At 43.7% G+C, this 16,677-nt stretch overlaps 1 protein-coding gene across 9 annotated transcripts in view; it reads left to right on the forward strand.

Annotated features, from left to right (window-relative positions):
* LOC110530407 (laminin subunit alpha-3) overlaps positions 1-16,677 on the forward strand; it is a 119,336-nt gene that overhangs the window by 43,878 nt on the left and 58,781 nt on the right. For all 9 annotated transcript variants that reach the window (XM_036986044.2, XM_036986047.2, XM_090182407.1 and 6 more), the window contains 5 exons: positions 12,052-12,183; positions 14,464-14,514; positions 14,817-14,864; positions 15,809-15,943; positions 16,139-16,279. In XM_036986044.2, coding sequence (XP_036841939.2) covers positions 12,052-12,183; positions 14,464-14,514; positions 14,817-14,864; positions 15,809-15,943; positions 16,139-16,279 — 507 coding nt within the window. The remainder of the gene's footprint in view (positions 1-12,051; positions 12,184-14,463; positions 14,515-14,816; positions 14,865-15,808; positions 15,944-16,138; positions 16,280-16,677) is intronic.

Here is a 16,677-nt window from a genome sequence, read left to right on the forward strand (position 1 = left end):
TTGCCCTGTCGCCATGTTCATAGTAGGTACCACGTGAATGCAATAGTAACCGGTTTGCATCTGTAGTGGACAAGAGATTGAAGTCGTATTGTAAGTTCAAGCGTTGCTTATATTGCTCTGGGGATGGCGTCTGGTCATACTGATGGTCCAAGTCAAGGAAGGCTTTAGTGAGTTCTTTAGTTGAGTTTAGCTTTCTAAATTTAGTTTAAATGAGAAGAATAAGAAATCATTTATCCTCTAAGATAGGCCTTAAGTGATTCCAATAAGAGAGAATGAGAGGTTGAGCTTGTCTGATTTGAAAAAAGAATGATCAGTAGAAGTGGAGATAACGTTACAGAAGTCTGCATCAGACAGGAGAAGAGAATTGAAACTCCAGAGAGGAGTAAGAGTCTGTCGAGGGCTAAAGGTCCATAGTCAGAAATTAGAATGGGTAAATATTCAGAAGAGGTGACATTTGGAAGTAACTTATGATCAATAAAGAAATATTTAATATGAGAAAAAGAATGGTGTACATGTGAAATGAAAGAATACTCTCTTGCCTGGGGATTCTGACATCTCCAGGGATCTGCACACCCATTCTGAACCATAACATTTGAGGAGGACTTTGACATAGCAGAGGGAGACATAGTTCTGGGGTTGGAGCGGTCTAAAGCCGGGCTAATAACACAATTCAGATCCCCGACAAATATCAAAAGATGGGTGTTCAGAGAAATTATTTTCCTCAGCAACCCTTTGGCAAATTCAACATCATCAAAATTAGGAGCATATACCAATAATACAGGTGTGTGCCAAATGGTGCCAGTTATGATTAAATATCTCCCATTACTGTCTGAAATAACATGAAATGTATTATTTTACTAACCAAAATTGCAACCCCTCTGGCTTTGGAGTTAAAGTCTGAATGGAAAACCTGACTAAACCTGGAGTTTTGCAGCCTTGAGTGATCTTTAATGCGTAAATGGGTCTCTTGTAAAAAATACCACATCTGCTTTTAGCTTTTTCAAATGAGAGAAGACCCTAAACCTCTTGACAGGATTGTTCATTGCCTTAGTATTCCAAGATAAAAAACTTTATAAGATTAGCCTTCTAAAATATTGAAATGAAAAAGGTGTGAAAACAGACCAAGCATTTGCAAAGATAAGAGAAAACTGATTAAAAAAGCTAAGGGAAATAAAAAAAAAAAATTATAAAAATTTGGACCGAAAATGTCACTCCCCCTCCCCTCCCCTCCCCAGCGAATACAAACAGCGCAGCATCGGTGCATATAAACAGAAAACCTTCCTATCCTAATGCGGAGAGGCTCCCTTAAGTTAATACTTTGTAGCGCCACCTTTTGCTGCAATTACAGCTGTAAGTCGCTTGGGGTATGTCTCTATCAGTTTTGCACATGGAGAGACTGACATTTTTTTCACATTCATCCTTGCAAAACAGCTCGAGCTCAGTGAGGTTGGATGGAGAGCATTTGTGAACAGCAGTTTTCAGTTCTTTCCACAGATTCTCGATTGGATTCAGGTCTGGACTTTGACTTGGCCATTCTAACACCTGGATATGTTTATTTTTGAACCATTCCATTGTAGATTTTGCTTTATGTTTTGGATCATTGTCTTGTTGGAAGACAAATCTCCGTCCAAGTCTCAGGTCTTTTGCAGACTCCATCAGGTTTTCTTCCAGAATGGTCCTGTATTTGGCTCCATCCATCTTCCCATCAATTTTAACCATCTTCCCTGTACCTGCTGAAGAAAAGCAGGCCCAAACCATGATGCTTCCACCACCATGTTTGACAGTGGGGATGGTGTGTTCAGCTGTGTTGCTTTTACGCCAAACATAACGTTTTGCATTGTTGCCAAAAAGTTCAATTTTGGTTTCATCTGACCAGAGCACCTTCTTCCACATGTTTGGTGTGTCTCCCAGGTGGCTTGTGGCAAACTTTAAACAACACTTTTTATGGAAATCTTTAAGAAATGGCTTTCTTCTTGCCACTCTTCCATAAAGGCCAGATTTGTGCAATATACGACTGATTGTTGTCCTATGGACAGAGTCTCCCACCTCAGCTGTAGATCTCTGCAGTTCATCCAGAGTGATCATGGGCCTCTTGGCTGCATCTCTGATCAGTCTTCTCCTTGTATGAGCTGAAGGTTTAGAGGGACGGCCAGGTCTTGGTAGATTTGCAGTGGTCTGATACTCCTTCCATTTCAATATTATCGCTTGCACAGTGCACCTTGGGATGTTTAAAGCTTGGGAAATCTTGTTGTATCCAAATCCGGCTTTAAACTTCTTCACAGCAGTATCTCGGACCTGCCTGGTGTGTTCCTTGTTCTTCATGATGCTCTCTGCGCTTTTGACGGACCTCTGAGACTATCACAGTGCAGGTGCATTTATACGGAGACTTGATTACACACAGGTGGATTGTATTTATCATCATTAGTCATTTAGGTCAACATTGGATCATTCAGAGATCCTCACTGAACTTCTGGAGAGAGTTTGCTGCACTGAAAGTAAAGGGGCTGAATAATTTTGCACGCCCAATTTTTCAGTTTTTGATTTGTTAAAAAAGTTTGAAATATCCAATAAATGTCGTACCACTTCATGATTGTGTCCCACTTGTTGTTGATTCTTCACAAAAAAATACAGTTTTATATCGTTATGTTTGAAGCCTGAAAAGGTCGCAAAGTTCAAGGGGGCCGAATACTTTCGCAAGGCACTGTATTTTCGATAGGCTTGAGGTCAGGGCTTTGTGATGACCACTCCAATAACTTGACTTTGTTGTCCTTAAGCCATTTTGCCACAACTTTGGAAGTTTGCTTGGGTCATTGTTAATTTGCGACCAAGCTTTAACTTCCTGTCTGATGTCTTGAGATGTTGCTTCAATGTATCCACATAATTTTCCTGCCTCATGATGCCATCTAGTTTGTGAAGTGCACCATTCCCTCCTGCAGCAAAAGCACCCTCACAACATGATGCTGCTTCCCCCGTGCTTCACAGTTGGGAAGGCATTCTTCGACTTGCATGCCTCCCCCTTTTACCTCACAACATAACGATGGTCATTATGGCCAAACAGTTCAATTTTTGTTTCATCAGACCAGAGGACATTTCTCCAAAAAGTACGATCTGCCGGCTCATGACAGACGGGAGACTCTGGTGGCTCATGACAGATGGGAGACTCTGGCGGCTCATGACAGACGGGAGACTCTGGCGGCTCATGACAGACGGGAGACTCTGGCGGCTCATGACAGACGGGAGACTCTGGCGGCTCATGACAGACGGGAGACTCTGGCGGCTCATGACAGACGGGAGACTCTGGCGGCTCATGACAGACGGGAGACTCTGGCGGCTCATGACAGACGGGAGACTCTGGCGGCTCATGACAGACGGGAGACTCTGGCGGCTCATGACAGACGGGAGACTCTGGCGGCTCATGACAGACGGGAGACTCTGGCGGCTCATGACAGACGGGAGACTCTGGCGGCACCGGACAGGCGGGAGACTCCGGCGGCACCGGACAGGCGGGAGACTCCGGCGGCGCTGACGAGGAGGTAGGCTCCGGCAGCACTGGAGAGGAGGAAGGCTCTGGTAGCGCTGGACAGGCGAAGCGCACTGTTGGCCTGGTGCATGGTGCTGGCACTGGTGGTACTGGGCCGAGGACACGCACAGGAAGCCTGGTGCGGGGAGCTGCCACCGGAGGGCTGGTGCGTGGAGGTGGTACTGGATAGACCGGACCGTGCAGGCGCACTGGAGCTCTTGAGCACCGAGCCTGCCCAACCTTACCTGGTTGAATGCTCCCGGTCGCCCTGCCAGTGCGGCGAGGTGGAATAGCCCGCACTGGGCTATGCAGGCAAACCGGGGACACCGTGCGCAAGGCTGGTGCCATGTAAGCCGGCCCAAGGAGACGCACTGGAGACGAAGCAGGCTCTACGCATCTCATGACACTTGGCTCGATGCCCACTCTAGCCCGGCCGATACGAGGAGCTGGTATGTACCGCACCGGGCTATGCACCCGCACTGGAGACACCGTGCGCTCCACAGCATAACACGGTGCCTGCCCGGTCTCTCTAGCCCTCCGGTAAGCACAGGAAGTTGGCGCAGGTCTCCTACCTGCCTTCGCCATACTCCCTGTGTGCCACCCCCCCCAAGACATTTTTGGGGCTGACTCTCAGGCTTCCATCCACGTCGCTGTGCTGCCTCCTCATACCAGCGCCTCTCCGCCTTCGCTGCCTCCAGCTCTTCTTTGGGGCGGCGATATTCTCCTGGCTGTGCCCAGGGTCCTTTACCGTCCAAGATTTCCTCCCATGTGCAGAAATCTGGATTTTGCTGCTCCTGCTGCCGCTGCCTGTCACCACGCCGCTTGGTCCTGTTGTGGTGGGTGATTCTGTTACGGTTTTCTTCCGGTGAAAGAAAGGAGGACCAAAATGCAGCGTGGTTGTTTATAAATATCTTTAATAAAGATGAAAATACGAACAATATACAAAAACAATAAACGTGAAAAACCGAAACAGCCCTATCTGGTGCAAAAACACAGAGACAGGAACAATCACCCACGAAACACTCAAAGAATATGACTGCCTAAATATGGTTCCCAATCAGAGACAACGATAAACACCTGCCTCTGATTGAGAACCACTTTAGGCAATCATAGACTTACCTAGACTACTTCACTAAACCACAATCCCATAACCTACAAAAAAAACCTAGACAAAACACACCACATAAATACCCATGTCACACCCTGGCCTGACCAAAATAATAAAGAAAACACAAAATACTAAGGCCAGGGCGTGACAACAGCCCTCCTATTTTAAACTTGAAGTATCTGTCCTCAAGTCTTTCCTACTCCATCTCTTCATCTCTGTTAAATGTTGCATCAGGATGAAAGGGGGGATGGAGGGAGGGGGAGAGGGAGCGGCCTGGGTTATTCTGGAGTGAAGTAACAAGTCCTACAGTAAAACTGTGTTCCCATAGTCACCTTGTTAGCCCTCCTCTGCATCTAAAACCTCAGATGAGAAGACATTCATATGAATCTTACATTTTAGTATAATGTTCTCATATTCAATCAAATACTGTAATACTGCACCAGCACAGCAGAAACCATCTCACTTGTAAAAAGCCCTACGGACCTTATTAGAGAATAGAATTAATGTGTAAAGTAAAGGTCATTTGGTATTTGTCAGGATACATATTATTTTGTTCATTCAAGTAAGAAGAACCTGTGTGGGCTTCTTGGAGAAAAAAGGCAATTATTATATAGAACAGAATGCATGGAAGGCAATTTAATTTTCAAAACAAATTGCTCTTGTCTATGTTTGTCACTGTAATGATTGTCCTACTCTTCTGAGGAGGAGTAGGAAGGATCAGATTAATATGCGTCCATGTTAATATTTATTAAAACTGAACACAAAAACAAAATAACAAGAGAACGAACGAAAACGAAACAGTTCTGTCTGGTGCAGACACAGAGACAGAAAACAATCACCCACAACTCAAAATGGGAAAACAGGCTACATAAGTATGGCTCTCAATCAGAGACAATGATAGACAGCTGCCTCTGACTGAGAACCATTCCAAGCCAAACACATAGACAAGAAAGAATACCCACATCACACCCTGACCAAACTAAAAATAGAAACATACAAAGCAATCTACGGTCAGGGCGTGACAGTCACGGCCGTCTTCCTGGAAGGAATAAGTGGACCAAAGTGCAGTGTGGTGAGCGTACATTTTCCTTTATTATGGAATGACGCCAACAAAACAAGAAACCAGATAAACAACCATGAAGCTTACAAGGGCTAAATGCCACTAACACAAGTCAACTACCCACACTGAAGTAGGGATAAAGGACTACCTAAGTATGATTCCCAATCAAATCAAATCAAATCAAATTTTATTTGTCACATACACATGGTTAGCAGATGTTAATGCGAGTGTAGCGAAATGCTTGTGCTTCTAGTTCCGACAATGCAGTAATAACCAACAAGTAATCTAACTAACAATTCCAAAACTACTGTCTTGTACACAGTGTGAGGGGATAAAGAATATGTACAGAAGGATATATGAATGAGTGATGGTACAGAGCAGCATAGTCAAGATACAGTAGATGGTATCGAGTACAGTATATACATATGAGATGAGTATGTAAACAAAGTGGCATAGTTAAAGTGGCTAGTGATACATGTATTACATAAGGATACAGTCGATGATATAGAGTACAGTATATACGAATGCATATGAGATGAATAATGTAGGGTAAGTAACATTATATAAGGTAGCATTGTTTAAAGTGGCTAGTGATATATTTACATCATTTCCCATCAATTCCCATTATTAAAGTGGCTGGAGTTGAGTCAGTGTCAGTGTGTTGGCAGCAGCCACTCAATGTTAGTGGTGGCTGTTTAACAGTCTGATGGCCTTGAGATAGAAGCTGTTTTTCAGTCTCTCGGTCCCAGCTTTGATGCACCTGTACTGACCTCGCCTTCTGGATGATAGCGGGGTGAACAGGCAGTGGCTTGGGTGGTTGATGTCCTTGATGATCTTTATGGCCTTCCTGTGACATCGGGTGGTGTAGGTGTCCTGGAGGGCAGGTAGTTTGCCCCCGGTGATGCGTTGTGCAGACCTCACTACCCTCTGGAGAGCCTTACGGTTGAGGGCGGAGCAGTTGCCGTACCAGGCGGTGATACAGCCCGCCAGGATGCTCTCGATTGTGCATCTGTAGAAGTTTGTGAGTGCTTTTGGTGACAAGCCAAATTTCTTCAGCCTCCTGAGGTTGAAGAGGCGCTGCTGCGCCTTCTTCACAATGCTGTCTGTGTGAGTGGACCAATTCAGTTTGTCTGTGATGTGTATGCCGAGGAACTTAAAACTTGCTACCCTCTCCACTACTGTTCCATCGATGTGGATAGGGGGGTGTTCCCTCTGCTGTTTCCTGAAGTCCACAATCATCTCCTTAGTTTTGTTGACGTTGAGTGTGAGGTTATTTTCCTGACACCACACTCCGAACACACCGGCCAGCTGGTCTGCGCATGCTCTGAGGGCGCGGCTGGGGATGTCGTCTGGGCCTGCAGCCTTGCGAGGGTTAACACGTTTAAATGTCTTACTCACCTCGGCTGCAGTGAAGGAGAGACCGCATGTTTTCGTTGCAGGCCGTGTCAGTGGCACTGTATTGTCCTCAAAGCGGGCAAAAAAGTTATTTAGTCTGCCTGGGAGCAGGACATCCTGGTCCGTGACTGGGCTGGATTTCTTCCTGTAGTCCGTGTTTGACTGTAGACCCTGCCACATGCCTCTTGTGTCTGAGCCGTTGAATTGAGATTCTACTTTGTCTCTGTACTGACGCTTAGCTTGTTTGATAGCCTTGCGGAGGGAATAGCTGCACTGTTTGTATTCGGTCATGTTACCAGACACCTTGCCCTGATTAAAAGCAGTGGTTCGCGCTTTCAGTTTCACGCGAATGCTGCCATCAATCCACGGTTTCTGGTTAGGGAATGTTTTAATGGTTGCTATGGGAACGACATCTTCAACGCACGTTCTAATGAACTCGCACACCGAATCAGCGTATTCGTCAATGTTGTTGTCTGACGCAATACGAAACATGTCCCAGTCCACGTAATGGAAGCAGTCTTGGAGTGTGGAGTCAGCTTGGTCGGACCAGCGTTGGACAGACCTCAGCGTGGGAGCCTCTTGTTTTAGTTTCTGTCTGTAGGCAGGGATCAACAAAATGGAGTTGTGGTCAGCTTTTCCGAAAGGGGGGCGGGGCAGGGCCTTATATGCGTCGCGGAAGTTAGAGTAACAATGATCCAAGGTCTTTCCACCCCTGGTTGCGCAATCGATATGCTGATAAAATTTAGGGAGTCTTGTTTTCAGATTAGCCTTGTTAAAATCCCCAGCTACAATGAATGCAGCCTCCGGATAAATGGTTTCCAGTTTGCAAAGAGTCAAATAAAGTTCATTCAGAGCCATCGATGTGTCTGCTTGGGGGGGGATATATACGGCTGTGATTATAATCGAAGAGAATTCTCTTGGTAGATAATGCGGTCTACATTTGATTGTGAGGAATTCTAAATCAGGTGAACAGAAAGATTTGAGTTCCTGTATGTTTCTTTCATCACACCATGTCACGTTAGTCATAAGGCATACGCCCCCGCCCCTCTTCTTACCAGAAAGATGTTTGTTTCTGTCTGCGCGATGCGTGGAGAAACCCGTTGGCTGCTCCGCCTCGGATAGCGTCTCTCAGTGAGCCACGTTTCCGTGAAGCAAAGAACGTTACAGTCTCTGATGTCCCTCTGGAATGGTACCCTTGCTCGGATTTCATCAACCTTGTTGTCAAGAGACTGGACATTGGCAAGAAGAATGCTAGGGAGTGGTGCACGGTGTGCCCGTCTCCGGAGTCTGACCAGAAGACCGCCTCGTTTCCCTCTTTTTTGGAGTCGTTTTTTTGGGTCGCTGCATGGGATCCACTCCGTTGTCCTGTTTGTAAGGCAGAACACAGGATCCGCGTCGCGAAAAACATATTCTTGGTCGTACTGATGGTGAGTTGACGCTGATCTTATATTCAGTAGTTCTTCTCGACTGTATGTAATGAAACCTAAGATGACCTGGGGTACTAATGTAAGAAATAACACGTAAAAAAACAAAAAACTGCATAGTTTCCTAGGAACGCGAAGCGAGGCGGCAACAACGATCCAAACCATATAACGACGATCCAAACCATAATGACGGTCCATTTGATATACAGTTGAAGTCGGAATTTACACACACCTAGTCATTAAAACTCGTTTTTCAACCACTCCACAAATTTCTTGTTAACAAGCTATAGTTTTGGCAAGTCGGTTAGGACATCTACTTGGTACATGACACAAGTAATTCTTCCAACAATTGTTTACAGACAGATTATTTCACTTATAATTCACTGTATCACAATTCCAGTGGGTCAGAGGTTTACATACACGAAGTTGACTCTGCCTTTAAACAGCTTGGAAAATTCCAGAAAATTCTGTCATGGCTTTAGAAGCTTCTGATAGGTTAATTGACATCATTTGAGTCAATTGGAGTTGTACCTGTGGATGTATTTCAAGGACTACCTTCAAACTCAGTGCCTCTTTGCTTGACATCATGGGAAAATCAAAAGAAATCAGAAAAAACATTGTAGACCTCCACAAGTCTGGTTCATCCTTGGGGGCAATTTCCAAACGCCTGAAGGTACCACGTTCATCTGTACAAACAATAATACGCAAGTATAAACACCATGGGACCACACAGCCGTCATACCGCTCAGGAAGGAGACACGTTCTGTCTCCTAGAGATGAATGTACTTTGGTGTGAAAAGTGCAAATCAATCCCAGAACAACAGCAAAGGACCTTGTGAAGATGCTGTAGGAAACAGGTACAAAAGTATCTATATCCACAGTAAAACGAGTCCTATAGCGACATAACCTGAAAGGCCGCACAGCAAGGAAGAAGCCACTGCTCCAAAACCGCCATAAATAAGCCAGACTATGGTTTGCAACTGCACATGCGGACAAAGATCGTACTTTTTTGAGAAATGTCCTCTGGTCTGATGAAAGAAAAATGGAACTTTGACCATAATGACCATCGTTGTGTTTGGAGGAAAAAGGGGGACTCTTGCAAGCTGAAGAACACCATCCCAACCGTGAAGCGTGGAAGTGGCAACATGTTGTGGGGTTGCTTTGCAGCAGGGGGGAGTGGTGCACTTCACAAAATAGATGGCAACATGAGGCAGGAAAATTATGTGGATATATTGAAGCAACATCTCAAGACATCAGTCAGGAAGTTAAAGCTTTGTCGCATATGGGTCTTCCAAATGGATAATGACCCCAAGCATACTTCCGAAGTTGTGGCAAAATGGCTTAAGGACAACAAAGACAAGGTATTGGAGTGGCCATCACAAAGACCTGACCTAAATCCTATCGAAAATGTGTGGGCAGAACTGAAAATGCGTGTGCGAGCAAGGAGGCCTACAAACCAGACTCAGTTACACCAGCTCTGTCAGGAGGAATAGGCTAAAAATCACCCAACTTATTGTGGGAAGCTTTTGGAAGGCTACCCAAAATGTTTTACCCAAGTTAAACAATTTAAAGGCAATGCTACCAAATACTAATTGCGTGTATGTAAACTTCTGCCCCACTGGGAATGTGATGAAAGAAATAAAAGCTGAAATAAATAATTCTCTCTACTATTATTCTGACATTTCACATTCGTAAAATAAAGTGGTGATCCTAACTGACCTTAGACAGGGAATTTTTACTAGGATTAAATGTCAGGAATTGTGAATAACTGAGTTTAAATGTATTTGGCTAAGGTGTATGTAAACTTCCGACTTCAACTGTATTTTCTTAAACAGAATATTTAGTTTAAAAAATAAGGTGCACATCTCTTAAATTAAAGAAAATTAAAATAACACAAAACTGTGACAATACATATTTGTGTGTGTCACATATAATCTGACTCAGAGACAATTTAGCAGGAGATTGATAAAACACAATCCTGACGTCACTGTGCTGTTTATGCCCACATAGTATGCTCTTTTAATTTCCATTCTGATGTCAGTCTGGATGAGAAACTAATGCATCGCATGTATAGGAAATGCTTCTAAGCCCTTAAGTGAGCTCAACAGCAGAAGGTGTTTTCTTGGGAAAACACAGACTGTGAAAGCTTGCTAGCTCCATCATCATTTTCTTTGATTGTTGTCATATACAGTGCATTCGGAAAATAGGGACTCCTTCCCTTTTTCCACATTTTGTTATGTTACAGCCTTATTCTTATTCCTCATCAATCTACACACAATACCCCATAATGAAAAAGCGAAAACAGGTTTTGGACATTTTTGCAAATGTATAAAAAATAAAAAACAGATACTTACATAAGTATTTAGATCCTTTGCTATGAGACTAGAAATTGAGATCAGGTGCATCCTGATTATCTTTGAGATGTTTCTACAACTTGGAGTCCATCTGTGGTAAATTCAATTGATTGATTTGGAAGGCACACACCTGTCTATATAAGGTCCCATGGTTGACCGTGCATGTCAGAGCAAAAACCAAGCCATGAGGTCAAAGGAATGAGCTCCGAGACAGGATTGTGTCGAGGAGCAGCTCTGGGGAAGGGTACCCAAGAACACATTGAAGGTCCCCACGAACACAGTGGCCTTCATCATTCATAAATGGAAGAAGTTTGGAACCACCAAAACTCTAGAGCTGGCCACCCAGCCATACTGAGCAATCGGGGGAGAAGGGCCGTGGTCAGGGAGGTGACCAAGAACCCGATGGTCACTCTGACAGAGCTCCAGAGTTCCGTTGTGAAGATGGGAGAACCTTCCAGGACAACCATCTCCAGCCTGAATTCCAAGAGTCATGTCTGGAGGAAACCTGGCACCATCCCTACGGTGAAGCATGGTGGTGGTACCATCATGCTGTGGGGATGTTTTTCTGCTGAAGGGACTGGAAGACTTGTCAGGATTGAGGGGAAAGATGAACGGAGTAAAGTATTGAGAGATCCTTCATGAAAACCTGCTCCAGAGCACTCCGGACCTCAGACTGGAGTGAAGGTTCACCTTCCAACAGGACAACGGCCCTAAGCACACAACCAAGACAACGCAGTAGTGGCTTCGGGACAAGTCTCTGAATGTTCTTGAGTGGCCCAGCCAGAGCCCGGACTTGAACCCGATCTAACATCTCCGGAGAGACCTGAAAATAGCTGTGTAGTGATGCTCCCCTTCCAAGCTGACAGGGCTTCAGAGGATCTGCAGAGAAGAATTGGAGAAACTCCCCAAATACAGGTGTGCCAAGCTTTTAGCGTCTCACCAAGAAAACTCAAGGTTGTAATCACTGCCAAAGGTGCTTCAACAAAGTACTGAGTAAAGTGTCTGAATACTTATGTAAATGTGATATTTCCGTTTAAAAATTGTAATACATTTAAAAAAATGTCTAAACCTGTTTTTGCTTTGTCATTATGGGGTATTGTGTGTAGGTTGATAAGATTTTTTTTAAATCAATTTAAAATAAGACTGAATTGTAATAAAATGTGGAAATGTGTGTGTGTGTGTGACTACAGCCTGCAGGTGTGATGCCAGGACGACTGCTGCTTGTGAGATGGGGACAGGACGCTGCCGCTGCCGGGCAGAATTCACGGGAAACAACTGTGAACGCTGTGCAGATGGTTACTATGGCTACCCGCAGTGCATCAGTACGTAAACTCTCCTCATTTCTAAGATGTACCAATTATTTGTATAACGCGATTATTTGGGATTGGAAATATGTTGTACGCAGAGGAAATTACTGAATGAATGAATGGATGGCTGGCGGGACAGACAAACTAATTAACCAACGAACAACAAATAAATGACTGAATGACCAGTGGGAGAATTAACAAACGTATGAATGAATAACAAATAAGAAGGCGTATAATATAGCCCTGCCCTAGCTTGGTTTACATTTGGACACAGGGTGAGGAAGGAAACTCCTTCAGAAGCTCTTAATTGAGGAAGTCCTGCTTTTGACCTCAGAGGAAGCTTTACTATACAGTAAGAGCCCATGCAGAATGTTGTGAGGAGTTGGGATCGGAAGAAGGCTAATTGACCTCATTCCTATATAACATGTAAGAATTTTTGTTGAATTATTTCATGTTTTGGATCAACATTCCCAGATCTAAAGAAAAGAAAACAAGTATGCAGGATATGTTTTCTGTGGAGCTGTGTGAGGGAGCTGGCCGACGCCCTCTCACATTGACGAGACAGAGATGGTGATAGGCTATTGTTATTAAAACTTTCATGCAGTACCAGCAGTCCTCCTCACACTGAACATCATCCTCCATTTTTAAAGAAACTGAGCACTTGAAGCAGAAGCCACAGGTGTGTGCAATTAGCTAAGTTGAAAGGCTCACAAGTAGTCAACTGACAATTAAAGGGACATTCTACATTCTATGTGGCGACGTCCTTTAAGTAAGGGCTTGCCAATCATAGACTTTGGTCTGACACCATGAGAAGCACGAGGAATGTTCTGATTACAGAGTTGAAATACTGTACATTCACACAAAAGTAAAGTTTGAGTTGATTGGAAAATATAAATTAACTGGATTTGCATGTAATAATGAATTTACATTTTAGGATCATAGATATATAAACACACAATAAATACATGAATACAAATTACAGTGAAGGCTACTCATCCAAAGACTGCAGTACTGCTACAACATATTCTCAGAAGAAATGAAATATCAATCCTTTACCACACTCTCCTCATTCTGTCGTACCTTCACCTGAGCACGTCAACACAGACACACGCCTGACCCTGCTTGTCTTTAGGAGTTGCATGTCTTTTGAGTTGTTCGTTCTTCTCGTCTTCTGATTATTGACCTTTAGACATTGTGTCAGTGCGTGATGATGCATAAGGTCATGTTTCAACTCTGTATTCAGAACATTCCTCATGCTTCACATGGTGTCCGACCAAAAGCCACGATTGACAAGCCCTTACAATCACCATGTGTCACACTATGTGTTTGTGAGAGAGTTTGGCAGTTATACTGTACTGTCTATCTATTCTCCCAAAGTAGCTTGTCTATTTTCTTAAATGACCAAGTCCTTATTAGAAACACAGTTGACTAATATATGTTACTTTCATGCCCACACTCATGTCTTTCCACAGTTGCTGTATTAACAAGGACAGTGTCATCTTGAAGATGCGTTCTGTTCCTCACTGTTTACTGATATTGTAAATCTGGAATCTGTTTAACTGATGTTCTCTGGAACAGTCCACTCCCATAGAAAGTGAAACATGATGTTGTCCTGGCTAAATTCCACAACGAACCTCCTCATCCCCATAGTCTAATCATGCCTTCCACAGTAAAAACAAAAGGGGCTGTATACATATCTTGATTACCCCGTTGATTTAGCTATGGTGGACACAAATCATTAACTTAACCTTTCATGTCAACTTTTATACAGAGGTTTTATACAGAAATTCTAATGAGTGAGTAATCGACCCCAGGTGGTTAGCTTTCCCTTGTCATATAAACGGAAGATTTAATGTGGAATGAAGAATTTGGGTTGGCATTTTATTAATAAAGTACAGAGATTTATTACTGGATGCGATTATTAAAAGCAGGATTTTATATTTTGGAGGCTGTGAGTGCTCCAAGAGCAGTCTAAACATGAATAGTAGACAGACTCCCTGGTAGTAACTAAATCAGATTCTGTTTGGGGTGGGCTGCTATCATCAACAATATCTCTATTTGCCAGGAGGTTTTCTTTTTGGTCTGTGTCTTAAAGCTCATGAATCTGTCTGATTAAAATGATGTTGCAGTATTTTGCATTTTCATGGGGTGCTCAATACAATTTATTTCCTACTAGCTCTTAGCTTGTTCCTCGTACCAAGTAGATTAGAAGATTACTGGGGTAGAGCACAGCACACAAACCACCGTAGATATTCATGGTGTTGAAATAGATTTGACGCTTTTCTTTTAAATCAGGATATCCAATCTACCAGCCCACCACTAAATCTCCTGCCGGCCATATAGTGGGTAAGTGTTGTACACATTATACTATAATGTAACCACAGTGTAATGTAATCTAACATACCCTTTTATAACAAAACAAAACATGACCACATAAACATAAACGACCAATTTTTTCTCGTTATATGTTAGTCTGATCACTCTGATAATGATCTTGTTTATCTGATTTAGTTTGTCGCCTTCTTTATAGTGCAACACCTCTCTTTTTCTCTCTTTCTCCCTCCCTCCCTGTACCCCCCCCCCCTCTCTCTCACTCTGTCTCTGTGTCTCCCTCTCCTTCCCCCTCCTTCTTACATCTCTATCCACAGGGCCCACTGCCTGCCCTGCTGGTTATTTCGGACCACCCAGCTGTCAACGTGAGTGTGATTAGACTACCCTATGCTATACTAACAGCTTTTACAGCACCTCAGCTCTGACTCCTGTAAGGCAGTAGGGCTCCTGACACCTCTAAAGGAATGACGCTGAGAATCTCTTTGTCTCTGTTGTCTCTCTCTCTCTCTCTCTCTCTCTCGCTCTCTCTCTCTCTCGCTCTCTCGCTCTCTCTCTCTCTCAGATGTCCTGCTTGTAGAGAGCACTGCCTCAGACTCTTTCTGTGGGCCATGCCTTTGAGTTATATATGGACAGGTCATAAAACAGAGGATTACTAGACCTTTTAGGGGACCACTCAATCCAAATGGGTTTACTTTGTGTCAAACTCCACTGTGTACTCATCTGATTTCAAGATCCTGACTTTGGAATATCAGCATGTTTTCTTTAATGGGGTTCTGAAGGTTAAGTGCTCTTTCTTGCCTGATGGTTGCCAGCATGTCTTCTTCCCATGATGCCACTGGGTCAGCTGGGATGGTTCAGGGAGAAACAAACAGACATTCTATTAATATCTATGAACGGTCCCCTCCCAAATTTCCGGTTGACTTTGTTTTCTCTCTTGCTGGGATCAACTTGGGGGAAAATGCCAGATTAGAAAAATAGCTTGTTTTTATTTGAAACAAGGATATAAAGGATGTCTTTTACTCTGTCTCAGTCTCCGATTTTTATTGTTTGTCTGGGAATGTGGGCGACAAAAATCATTTACTTTCATCCAGTGTCCTGACAAGAAGGAATTTAATCTTAAACTGTGTTAAAGAAAGGCCCATTGCTAATGGCACATGTCGTGGGAAAGGCTGCGGGGCTTCCCTTTATATATTGAGCCTCAATCTAGCTTTTCTGGTGTTGTGTGATGAAATGTGTCTTCTGTGTTTATTTACATTCAGATAGTGTGTCTGCAGTCAATAATGTATTTTTATTTTGTATTTATTTTCAGAGTGTTTGTGTGACCGACGTGGATCAGTTCTGGAGCTGTGTGATGCGTCAGGGCGCTGCGTGTGCCGTGAAGGGGTGGAAGGCCGGCAATGTGACCGCTGTCGACCAGGACACCACACCTTCCCTAACTGCCAAAGTGAGGAACCGTTCCCTCTCACCAAACCACAGCACAAATAGATCAACAATTTTCATTCTCTAAACCTCTTTGAAGTAAATTTTACAGCAAAATATGACCCCACAAGATGAATTAATTATTTTGTTTCATTATTGACAAAATTCAACCTGTAGTAGACAGAAACAGTAATCTCTTTCCCACCACTTCTTTTCACAGTGACAGTGTGTCGTTGTGACGGTGCAGGTGCGACTGACAGAGTCTGCGGGCCCAACGGACAGTGCCATTGCCGTGCCAACTACGTGGGACAGCAATGTGACCAGTGTGCCCCCAGTTACTATGGATACCCAGACTGTGCCTGTGCGTGTTTTCACCCTTTTGTTTTGGCCACACCCACGGGAGGGCTATTGCACTGCAGACACTGATTCGCCCACATCAACCTTTACATGACCTAGCTGCTGCAGATGGAAAAACTGATGCGTAGTCTCACAGGGTTTAATGAAGCCTATTCAGCACTGTAGCTACAGATTCTCCCACAATGACCCTTAAAGACCATGTTGATTTACCCCACATAAATAAAATCTGTCTTATCTAGTCATTCTATTTTTATGATTTACCCATAGTTGTCTGAACAAAACAAATCACTGAAAGGAAAGCCGAGCCATATAGACTTGATCCATTTAAACATGAGTGCATTCCTGTCTTTAAAATATACATATTGCAGATTTACTATGATCTGTGCTGTTAGAGGCATTTGA

Source organism: Oncorhynchus mykiss, chromosome 8 (assembly GCF_057628025.1).
Source record: "Oncorhynchus mykiss isolate SJ-2025 chromosome 8, ASM5762802v1, whole genome shotgun sequence".
NCBI lineage: Eukaryota > Metazoa > Chordata > Actinopteri > Salmoniformes > Salmonidae > Oncorhynchus > Oncorhynchus mykiss.